Consider the following 12,921-nt stretch of genomic DNA (forward strand, 5'->3'; position numbering starts at 1 on the left):
AAAATGTGTAACAACAGGATCATAAGAGAAGTTCAGGAGATTCAAGAAGCAGATATGGACAGTAAACAGGAAGAATTTATGAGGTACATCATTATGTATGTACATCATCGTTATGAGTAACATCAATTGAGGTAAATAAAATAAAAGGAAATAAGGAATGGACAGAAAGGTTAGTAATTGAGCAATATAGAATAGACTTTAAAATAGATACAGGTTCTCAGGTTAACATTATATCAATCTACTTTTTGAATAAAATTAATAAAAATCATGAGATACATCAGTGCAAAATAAGGTTAGAAGCTTATGGGGAATTTAAAATAAAATCTGTGGGTATTATTACACTAAAATGTTTATTTAAAGAGAACATATTTCAACTAAATTTGTTATAGTTAAAGATAACCTTATGACAATTTTAGGTTTAAAATCATGTTTAGATTTGGATTTGATACAAAGAGTAGATAACATAGATTTAAATATAACAAAAAATGACTTTATCAAACAAAATATTGATGTATTCACTGGTGTCCTCCGGAGGCGTGACAGCCGTGTCGGAGGCATCAAGGAATTTGGATATCGGTCAAAATACTTGGGAATTCCAAGGTTGGCCAAATCCAAATTTCTAATTAATTCGATGCAGGGAAATTCCACTTTCGCTACGTAAAACAAAGGATTTGTTTTACATAAAAGCAGGTAGATTTTCTCTCATCGATCAGTCGAGCTTCCCTCTTCTACTGTAGACCTAGTCGGTGCTATTATTGTTCCTACTAAGTTATTGTTTTATTTTTGATTTTTTTATATACCATTTTATTTTAGCATTATTGTATATTCAGACCTTTTCAGGTTAGAATAATACATTGATCTATATTTGTTCATGTACTGATTGTTTGATATTTTATTTGATTATTTTGATTGTTTATTTTTCTTGTATTTTGTGTCTAAGTTGTTCTTCCGTAAGTTAAGAACACTTAGAAATATTTATCTTGCTTTTCTATTTTATATTTTGATTTGTACTTTGTCTAAGTAGTTCTTTCCGGTAAGTCAAAGATCTCTTAGAAATATTTCTCTGAATATTTGACTTGTTATTTTAATTGTGCGTCTAAGCCATTCTTTTCCGGTAAGTCAAAAGAACACTTAGAAATATTTTCATAATCATTGTTGCATTATTATTTCCGATATTTTATTTAAGATATTTTCTTCCTTAAGTTAAGAAAATACTTAATACATTTGTCTCTTCCATTTTCTATTTTATGCTAAGTTGTTTCTTCCGTAAGTCAAGAAACACTTAGCAATATTTTCACATCTTTTCTGTATTTGATTTTTCGTATTTGTAAGTCGTTTCTTCCGTAAGTCAAGAAACACTTATAAGTATTTGTATTCTTATTTTTCCATATTTGATTCTCTTGTTTATTTTCACTCTAAGTTGTTTCTTCCGTAAGTCAAGAAACACTAAGAAATATTTCCATACCTTGTTTCATATTTACATATTTCATTTATCTGTATTTCTGTCCTAAGTTGTTTCTTCCGTAAGACAAGAAACACTTAGGAATATTTCTGCATTTTCTATTCTTTTATCTTGTGTATTTTACTTTTCATTCTAAGTTGTTTCTTCCGTAAGTCAAGAAACACTTAGAAACATTTTCTTTGCATTGTACTTTTATACCATTTTATTTTTCTTGTTTACTAAGTTATTCCTTCCGTAAGTCAAGGAATACTTAGACTATTTTACCTGTTCTGTTTTCTATTTTTGATCTGTTATTTTGTAACTGCTCCTTGGAACTGTTACCTATAACAGATACTTGTCACGGTAACCGTTATTTTATACCAGTAGAAGTATTAAACCATTTTATCAGTGACAAGCAAAGATGGTCAACACCCGGTCTAATTCCGAGGACAGGAAGAAGTCCGCAGAGCCGGCGATGGGTCCTACAGGCCCAAACGCCCCCTCTCGGCAACACTGGATTAGGTAAATGTCCTCAAAAATGTAAACTAAAACTCAAAGAGAATTGTGTTCCTGTAGCTAAGCCCCCGCGAAGGTCCCTTTAGCCATTAAAGAGAGATTAAAAAATCAACTGTTAGATTTAGAAAAACGTGGCATTATATCTAAATGTGAGGGTGCTACAGAGCGGTTGAGCAATTTGGTTATAGTTGAAAAACCTGATAAAACATTAAGAATATGTTTGGATTCTAGAGATTTAAACAAAGCACTTAAAAAGGAATATTGTTTAATACCTACTATTGAAGAGATATGCAGTAAGTTAAAAAACAAATGTTATTTTTCTGTTTTGTACTTTAAAGAGGGATTCTACCAAGTTCAGCTTGATGAGAGGTCCAGTAGAATTTGTGCATTTGGAACTCCTTTTGGAATTTGGAAATTTGATAGACTTCCATTCGGACTAAATATTGCTCCTGAATTTTTTCAAAGAATTAACTTAGAAAACTTTGGTGATATTAAGGGATGTCTTATCTATTTTGATGATCTTTTAATATTTGCAGATAGTCTTAAAGAACATAATAAAATCCTTAATAAAGTATTAGAATGTGCTAGAAATATTGGAGTAAAATTTAATCCTAATAAGATACAGTATAGAATGCCTGACTTAAAATATTTGAAAATACATTTGATAAAGATGGTATGAGACCTGATGTAGATAAAGTTAAGGCTATTATAAATTTGAAAGAACCCAATAATAAAAAAGAGTTACAAAGAATACTGGGCATGATCAATTACCATCGCAATTTAATACCAAATTTATTGGATGTATCAGCCCCATTAAGAGAATTGTTAAAAAAGCATTTAATTTAATAAAAAAGTTAATTTGCTCACCACCAGTTCTTGCAAATTTTGATGAAAATATTAAAATAATAATTCAAACAGATTCAAGTCAAAATGGTGTTGGATGTGTATTATTACAAAATCTTAAACCTGTATCTTTTGCTTCTAGATCTTTAACCTGATTGAAATTCTAGATTTAGCCAGATTAAAAATAAACTAAATGCAATCCTATTTTCTTGTAATAAATTTCATAATTATATTTATGGTAGAGAAGTTAAGGTTCTCACAGATCATAAGCCATTGATTTCGATAATGAAGAAAGGCATAACAGAAGTAGACTCTCCTAGACTACAACGTATGAAGGTGAAATTATTAAAATATGACTTAGTAGAATATAAGCCAGGCAAGGAAATGCTGATAGCAGATTTGTTGTCTCGAAATTTTTTGAAGGAAAAGGTAGAGGATTATGCTTTTGTAACGGAAATAATGCATACATTAAATATAACAGAAGAAAGTAGAGAGGAATTTATAGCTGAAACTAAACAGGATAAGAAGCTTTAAATTAGAGATTTTTGTGAAAAAGGTATGGCCGTCATGTGCATCGAGGGTACCTTACATAGTAAAAGATTATTTTAAAATTAGGCATGATTTTTACTCATTAAATGATTTGATGTTTTATAAGGAAAGAGTTATACTTCCGGATTCTTTGCGGCATAGGATGTTAAAGTTGCTTCATGAAACACACTTTGGGGTTACAAAAACACAGCAAAGAGCGAGACAGATATTGTTCTGGCCAAATATGATAAGGACATAATGTTAAAGAGCCATTAATACTAAGAGAAATTCCAGAACTGCCATTTCAAATGCTAGCGGCTGATATTTGTGAATATGGAGGAGCATCTTATTTAATTGTAATGGATTATCTCACAAAGTGGATTGAAATTGTTCCGTTGCAGTCCAAAACATCCCAGTCAATAATAAATTCGTTTAAGACTATGTTTGCCACTCATGGGATTCCTTTGGAAGTTGTATCTGATAATATGCCTTTCGGCTCTAAGGAATGTCAAGAATTATCTAAGGAATGGAACTTTAAATTTGTGACATCTAGCCCTAGATATCCTAGAGCAAATAGTCAGGCAGAATGAGCCGTCCAGATAGCTAAAAATATATTCAGGAATTGTGAAGATCTTCAGTTAGCCTTATTAGAATATAGAAACACATCACTATTAGGATCAGACAAATCACCAGCACAACTCTTGAATAGTCGTAGACTTAGAGGTAAACTTTCAGTTTTGCATAAAAAATATTTACCAGAACAGGTAGACCTAAAAAATGAAAAGAATAAATTGGATAATTAAAGAAAATTGTACAAGCACTACTATGATAGAAATACAGCTTAAATTAAGTGTAGGGGATAATGTGGTTATAAAAGAAGATGGGCAATGGAAACCTCCTGTGGTTAGACGAGGTTTACAAGAGCCAAGATCATATGTTGTTGAGAAACAAAATGGGACACTTGTAAGAAGAAATAGCTATCACTTGAGACCATCTAATAATATGCCCAACAAGCGAAGCTCACGATGAAGAGATTGAAACATTTTATAGTACGTTGGAGCAGATGCTTAGGAAGCTTCCAAATAGAGAAATCACAGCAGTCGTAGGCGATTTCAATGCTAAAATTGGTGTAACTACAGAAGATCATTACTTGCGAGAGACCGTTGGATTATATGGACTTGGCCAAAGAAATGACAGAGGAGAACGCTTGCTACACTTTTGTATAGACAACAACCTGTTTGTTACTAATACAGGCTTTCAACATCACCCAAGACGACTATACACTTGGATATCATCAGGAAATAGATACAGAAATCAGATAGATTTTATACTGGTAAAAACCCGTTGGAGGAGCGCTGTTAAGGATGTTAAGACCTATCCAGGAAAAGATTGTAATAGCGACCATCAATTTTTATCAGCTGAATTCCGCATGAAGTTAAGAAACGGTCCAAAAACAGGAAATACAACAACTAAATGGCATCTAAGATATAACGATCCGTACAAAAAAGCCGCAATGCAAAAGCTATGTGACCTCAAACAATCATTAAATCCAGAAGAGTCCTCAAATAGCATATGGACAAAAACAAAATCCATATTGCATAGTGCTGCGAATAACATTAAGAGTGATAGAGAAGAAAGAAGGAAACAATGGATAACAGACTCCACGTGGACTAAAATACAGGAGAGAAAGTGCTTAACAGCCACAGGACTGAACAGTGAAAGTGATAAAGAGGCCTATATAGCGCTGAACGGTCAAATAAAACGACTCTGCAAAAAGGACAAGAACACACACTTGAACAAAATTTGCATGGAAATAGAAGGGCATAAAACCAAAACTGAGACCAGAGACATGTGTAAAAAAATAAAGCAGATAACACGTTTCTTTACACCAAAGTACCTTGCTATCAAAGATGATAACGGAACTCTACTCACTTCTAAAAAAGATATTTTACACAGATGGAAAGAATACTGTGGACAACTGATGATGGAGGAAAGGACAGACGCCCCATCACAACAAGAAAATGCCAGTTTTGTGACGGAACCTGACGTACTCAAAAGTGAAGTTGAAGCAGGAATTATGAGGTAAAAAAGTCAGAAAGCTGCCGGTCCAGATAACATACCTATTGAAATAATTTGGGCCCTAGATGACGTTGGAGTGGATATAATACATCAAATTTGTCAAAGAGTGTGGGAGACAGGTAAATGGCCTGAGGACTGGACACAATCACTATGTATTCCCATACATAAAAAGGGAGCGAAAGATTTATGTAGCAACTATCGCACAATTGCTCTAATTGCGCATTGCAGTAAGATACTCTTACACATAATTCTTGAGAGGATAAAGCCCTTTTTACTACCTAACATTGCGGAGGAACAAGCAGGTTTCATCCCCGGACGTGGTACTAGAGAACAAATTTTAAAGGTACGGCAGATTGTAGAAAAATCCAGAGAATTCAACATCACAACATATTTGTGCTTCATAAATTATAGTAAAGCTTTCGATTTGGTCAACTGGAGTAAAATGTGGCAGGTTTTGTCTGAAATGGGAGTCCCCAATCATCTGATACTGCTAATTAAAAGCCTGTACAATAACAATTATGCCAGAGTTAGACTAAATGGGGAACTAACCTATAGTTTCAGGGTCACAAAGGGCGTGAGACAAGGCTGCATACTAAGCCCAATTCTATTTAACATCTATGGTGAATGGATAATGCCGAAAGCTACTGAGGACTGGAACGGTGGCATCACCATTGGCGGGAAGAAGATTTGCAACTTGAGATATGCAGATGATACTACTATCCTCGCTAGTTCTGAAGCTGAATTGATTCACTTGCTACAACGGATAGAAGACGTAAGCTTAACGATGGGCCTTAAAATAAACAGAGATAAAACGAGAATCATGATAATTGACAGAGCTAACAACAATCAAAATCATCTGGTCATGATAAACAATATCGCTGTTGTAGATAAATTTGTGTATCTGGGCTCATTAATAACCAACAAAGGAGACTGTACTGAAGAAATAAAGCGGCGGTCAGCAATCGCAAAAAGCGCTATGGCAAAATTAACAAAAATTTGGAAAAGCCATGAAATAACTACCGATACAAAAATGAGACTAGTAAGAAGTTTAGTTTATCCAGTTTTCACTTATGCATCGGAATGCTGGACCCTTACTGAGAAAGACAAAAAGAACATAGATGTATTTGAGATGTACTGCTGGAGACGAATGCTGAGAATACCATGGGTGGCCCGAAGAACAAATGAATCCATACTGGACCAGCTAAACACAAAGAAAAGTCTAAGAACACAAATATCAGAACAAATAATAAGCTATTTTGGACATGTGCTTCGAAGAAATGGTCTTGAAAAACTTACCATCCAGGGAAAAGTAGAAGGCAAAAGAAATAGAGGTAGATCTCCCACACGATGCACGGATCATATTGTTGCTACCATTGGCGCTCCATTGTCAGAATGTGCTAGAATGGCAGAAGATAGAAAAACGTGGAGGAACATTGGGAAATTTAGCTAATAGCTTCATGATATCACGATACCTGCATCAGGTCAACGACTAAGAAGAAGAAGAATAATATGCCTAAACATCATATTAACCTAGCAGATGATTTTGATCACAATGACAATGACAGACCTTCAACATCAACGGCCTGTGGGAGTGAAATATCGAATCAGTTTCCTACTAGAAATAAAAGAATAATTAAACCCCCATCTAGATATAATGATTTTGAAATGTACTAGTTTTGCAATTAGTATTGTTATTAGTTTATATTTTAGAATCTTTTTATTCTTAGTTCATTGTTGTAATATAGGAAGGAAAAGATGTCATGAGACTGAATAGCTCATGCATGTAAAGTCCTGACAGGGCTATGACATGGGACGAGGGGCACATGGTCTCATGGCTGATATAGAGATTAAGCACTTTAGATTAGGTTAGATTAGGTTATGATGACACTGTATTACTGAAAGTAATCATAATAAAGATATACAACAGAGCGTAATAAACATTATTAAAGGAATCTAGGACAAACTATGAAGCTCAATTAGAAAATTCACACGTAAATCTGTAGAATTATTCTGGATAATGGCTCTCAATGTAATTTTTATAACTAATAAATTGTGTGATAAACGAAATTTTCCAAAATCTTACATATAAGCTCTAGTATCTTGAATTGGCGATTCTTCTTCCAAGGTAACCGCAAAGACAAATGTCTCAATTAGATCTAGATTAAACTCTCATTCAGCAAACTTAAAATTGTCTTGTGGTAGAAAACGTTACTGGGTTCCTTGCAAATGTTGATGTTAGTGCTCCAATAGATACATTGGTTGGAGCAGATACTTTTTGGGACTTATTATAAATATAGCAATATAAGTTATGCACAAATGCACCATTCTTACAAAAAACCCAATAAGGTTGGATAGCTTCTGATCCACTTAACCTAAGCAACAAATTCAATGAAATTTTTTTTTGACATTTAAATACTATTGATTTAAATCAACAGCTGGAAAAATTCTGGCATTTAGAAAATGTAAAGGAAAATTATCACTTTTCACAGGACGAAATATTTTGTTAACGGCATTTTCAAACAAATAAGTTTGAGATAATTGAGGTAACAATTCCTTTAGGATTAATTAATAGGATTTGTAGATGCTTCCGAATCAGCCTATGGCTGTTGTGTTTATTTTCGTTCCATAGATTCTTCTGGTTATTTTCAATATCACTTGATTTGTGAAAGAACCCATGTGACTCCTTTAAAAATGATTACTATTCCAAAATTAGAACTTTGTTTAGCTTTACTTTTGGCTGAATTAATGGATAAGGTAAAATGTTCTTTACATTTACATATAGACGAAATCTCATATTTCTCTGTTCCTACTAATAACACTTTCTTGGATTAATACTTCCACTCGACTCTTAAAGGTGTTTGTAGCACACAGAGTGGCACAAATTCAATCTCATTGGAGATACGTAAATAGAAAAGAAAATCCCGCTGATTTACTAAGCCATATACTGAAGCTTGAAGCTGATAAATTTAGATGTTTGGTGGAATGGCCCCAAATATCTGAGCAGCTTCGAGTATGAATCTAATAAAATTTTTGTACCTTTGTCTTAATGAACACCTTATCTCCCGTAACAGAATTCCTTAAAATCAATGATTACGCAACATTTGGAAAACTTCAAAGATTATTTGCTTCGTTGTAACGACGTCGTATTTGTAGAAAAATATTTTCAGATCACAGTACTAATTTTAAAGGTCCAAAAAATGAACTACAACAATTTTTTGAAATCAATTCAAACGAAACTCAAACTAAGCTCATGCAGGAAAGCATTGATTGGCGTTTTATTCCGACTAATTCTCAGCACTTTGACGGAATTTGGTAAGCCATTGTTAATAAACATCAATTGCTCCGTGACATCGGTGAAAGTATTTTAACCTTCGAGGAGTTCTCAACCCTATTAACTCAAACTTGTTCTCAAACTCAAAACTATCTTCTTTAAATTCTCGACCAATTTCTCCCCTATCTGATGTGATAGGAGAATCACTGTTCTGTATACCAGACTATAATTGGCTTGATGTTAGCGAAGACCGTCTTGACAAATATCAGCTGATCCAACGAAGTCTTCGATCGTCCGAATACATTTCACAACTACAATCTCGAAACAAATGGAAGAAATAAGAGGCCCAAGTGTTCAATTCGAGTACACTTGTACTAATCAAGGAGGATGGGCTTTCTCCTCTCACATGGTCTTTAGGTCGTGTGCAAACGACCTTTAACTGACGTGATGGTGTCATCCGTCGTAAAATGATAAAAACTACAATTGAAATTATTCATTGTCCAGTACTTATATTTATAATGCCTTGTTCTTAAAGGCATATCAACTTTCAAGGGAGGCGGCTATATTAAATATTGGATATTTTTATTTTTTAAATGAGATTTGGCAACACCCAATATAATTATTAAAGTTCATTCGTTTAGCAAATTCCCATCTGTCAACAAACGCACTTGTTGATATTCGCCGTCTCATTCGTGAAGAGGCTATTAAATATAATTTATTGCCTTAAGCCAGACAGATTCTCATGTTACAGATCCAAACTTGCCAGCATGTTTAAATTCAAATTGTATCGTGTTGATTTTTTAAGTTAATATACTGTGTTATATTTATGGTATAGTCATTGTTAAGTTATTTACTGGTCGTGTTATTTTTTAGAGTTTATTTTAATTGTGATTTAATGATTAAATTTCAAGAAATTCTTACACTAATAGTTTCAAAAGTAAATATTTTTAAAAATCATATGATACACATCAGTACGACCCTGTTTGGCTTTCACGTGCTTCTGTTGACAATTGGGAATATGTAAAATGAATGTAGTTTAATCTTTCCACTTGAGAGGCGACGTTGAACAGATAGTTGCAGTGAACAAACAAACGCTTGCAGACTTTCCGACGTTAAACATTTGTAATTTTAAGTTTGTCATTTTATAGTGTAAGGTCAAAATAAAGTTAGTTTTGAAGTTCCTTTGCAAACAAATAAATAAATAATAAAATAGGTAAAGATGACGTGACACATAAGCGGTGTGAGAGCACTTCCAATCATATTTACCGTATTTAACTACATTATTTTTTTTTGTACTACTATATACATACTACATGCTAAATACCGACGGCTCATGATCATCGTTGCTCTTAACAGTCTTGTTTTAGTATAAGTTTTAAAGTTTACTTTAAAATTTAAGCCACTTCAGTTTTACAGGCTTTAGTCATTAACCAAGCAATTGACTTATTAATTTTCATAATATATCTTGATTTGTAAGTTAAGTGTTCGAAATAAAAGGTAGGCTTTTACAACAAATTCCATTTTCTATTGTAAAAAAGAGGGTAAAAATAGTTGTGTTTCTCAGACATTTTTGATATAATTATCATAATCATAAATAATATTCAGTTAGTCTTGTAATGATTCTTAAATAAGTGTTATGTGTGTATGTATATATATTTATATATAGAATATATTTATATATATAAATATATATATATATATAAATATATATATATATATATATATATATATATATATATATATATATATATATATATATATATATATATATATGTATATATAATAAAGTTTTATTTTGGGGTTGCAGTCATTAATAGGGCAGGAAAGTGAAACTCTTTGTTCTTTATCTAGCTTTCGCAAAATTTATTTGCTTCTTCAGGATATGCTAAAATATGGTATCAGTAAATACAATGAAATTAAAATTAAATAGCCTTGTATAAAACTAGTATAAAAACTTACAACATGAGGTTAATCCATTAAATTTTCAAATTTACAAAACATTAAAACTTAACTTATTAAAATTATCTAGTTATGTAAGTACAATATTTTAATTTTATTTAATTTTGTACAAATTCATTATGACATTGATTATGTTGATGTTTGATTTATGTCAGAAAGACACTCGTTTCTGTTTATTATATTTTTTGTTGTTGATAACTAGCTCTTGATTGTTATTATGGTTACGTACAAAGTGGCGCCAAATATGAATATTTAAATTTTTTGAAATTATAGTATTTATAGTCAGAAAATCTAATATCAGAAAATTATAGTATTAATTTTTGTAAGACAGAATGTAATTGTAGATATTGCTTAGTTTATCAATATCAGTTTTTTTATTAACGCATTGATATTTATTTATGCATACCATTTCTAAGAATTCTCTTTTATTTAATTGGTTTTCACGTCTTAATATATTAGTTTCATTGAAATTAAATGAATGGTTTTTATTAATTGCATTTTTAGTTGCAATTTTAATATCAGAATAGTTAGCAAAGACTTTAGTTAGTTTGGGTGTTAATGTTGGTATGTAAGGTAGTGATGTGAAAGTAAATTGAGATTGCACAATTTGTTGATTTGGTTCTCTTGTTTGATTCATGTCAATCATTCTATTATTAGGATTGTTAAATAAAAATTTGTTAATTATTTTAATTGGGTATGAATTCTCTAATAAAATGTCTTTAAGTTCCAATAACCCTTTGTTGATGTTATTGATGTGTGATAATTTGACTATTCTGTTTTTTAAAGCCAATATCAAATTTATTTTCATATGAGGTGGATGTTGTGAATGATAATTAATAAATCTGTTACTAAATATAGGTTTTCTGTACCATTCAGTGCTTAATACATTTTGTGCATTACGTTTGATTTTTATGTCAAGATATGGGATGCTATTTTCTATCTCTTTTTCACATGTAAATTGTAAATGTTCACTATAATTATTAAAAGTTTGTAAAGTTTCATTTATTTTGTCTGCAGGTAAAGCAAGTATTAAGTCATCCACAAATCGTTTGATAAATGGGATATGAAAAGGCAATTTATTTAAAGAATCTCTTATTAAATCGTCTAGTACATAATTACATAATATACACGATATACTTGAGCCCATGGGTGTGCCAAAAATTTGTTTATAGAATGCATTATCAAAAATCAGTACATTAGAATCAAAAATGAATTCTAAAGTGCTTAAGAACGTTTTTTTGTTAATTTTGCAATTTATTTTGATTTCATCCCAATGTCTGTTTATACTATCATTAATAATATGTAGTGGTAAATTAGTAAATAAAGATATAACGTCAAAGCTTACTATTATATAATTATTTGGTAGTTGATAGTTATTGATAAAATTACTTAGTTCAAAGGAATCTTGTATAGAGAAACTATTATCTAAGTTATATGACCTTGTAAGAATATCATTCAAAAATTTTGCTTTTTTACTGTTTGGTGAATTAATTGAAGATACAATTGGTCTCATTGTTAAGTTAGGTTTATGTACCTACTTTTGGTTGGGCATAAAAGCGTGGTGTGACAGAGTTATATATAGTGATCATTTTTTTATTTTTCAATTCGGTAACTATTTTGTTAGCTTTCTGTTGCAAGGTACTTGTGGGACTGTTCTGTAATTTTTTATAATATTTAGGATCATTTAAAAGTTCATAACTTTTATTATAGTAATCATCTTTGTACATTGCAACAGTCACATTTCCTTTATCACTTCTCACGATGTATATCTCAGGGTGTTCTTTGATAAATTTTTTACATTCATGATATAAACTATTTAAAAAATGATTATTATTTTTATTTTTGTGTAAATAGTTAGTTATGATGTTAGTGCATTGAGCTCTGACTAAGTTTTTTTTATTTTCAGAAAATCTAGTTATTGTACTTTCGATATCAGCCAATATATTTGAAATTTTAAAATCTTTAAGTGTTGGTAATAAACAGAATTTTGGACCTAATGCGAGTATCTTTCTTACATTATAAGGGAATTCAATGTTCGTTAAATTTTTAAACCATTTTTCTTTAAAAGTGGTAGAGTTACAAGCTTTCATTTTCAGATTTTCAAATTTATGTATGTTATTTTGTTTTATGCTATGAAATATTTTGTTGTAAGCTATTTTTTGTCTACGAAAAAATTCAGTTATAATATGTTGTGGTAATATGCGTTGCAATTTATCTTTAATTTCTAACATATTTTTTTCTAAAAAGTTTATGTCTGAAAATGTAGCTTTTATCTCTAAATTAA

General features: G+C 31.3%; 1 protein-coding gene across 1 annotated transcript; it reads left to right on the forward strand.

Moving 5' to 3' along the window:
* Nucleotides 1–4,208: 4,208 nt before the first annotated feature.
* LOC140438818 (uncharacterized) lies at nucleotides 4,209–12,659 on the forward strand. The gene is made up of 3 exons (XM_072528464.1): nucleotides 4,209–4,291; nucleotides 4,343–5,049; nucleotides 12,544–12,659. Exons 1-3 carry the CDS (start codon nucleotides 4,209–4,211, stop codon nucleotides 12,657–12,659), a joined length of 906 nt encoding a protein of 301 aa, XP_072384565.1.
* The last annotated feature ends 262 nt before the right edge of the window (nucleotides 12,660–12,921 follow it).

Source organism: Diabrotica undecimpunctata, chromosome 4 (genome assembly GCF_040954645.1).
Source record: "Diabrotica undecimpunctata isolate CICGRU chromosome 4, icDiaUnde3, whole genome shotgun sequence".
Taxonomy (NCBI): domain Eukaryota; kingdom Metazoa; phylum Arthropoda; class Insecta; order Coleoptera; family Chrysomelidae; genus Diabrotica; species Diabrotica undecimpunctata.

Excerpts from the sequence above, each read along its gene's own strand:
- LOC140438818 (XM_072528464.1), top strand. The coding sequence starts at position 4,209 with ATGGGCAATGGAAACCTCCTGTGGTTAGACGAGGTTTACAAGAGCCAA. Across the intron at positions 4,292-4,342 it reads AGAAACAAAATGGGACACTT|CGAAGCTCACGATGAAGAGA; the intron begins GTAAGAAGAAAT and ends ATGCCCAACAAG. Across the intron at positions 5,050-12,543 it reads CACAGGACTGAACAGTGAAA|AAAATCTAGTTATTGTACTT; the intron begins GTGATAAAGAGG and ends TTTTATTTTCAG.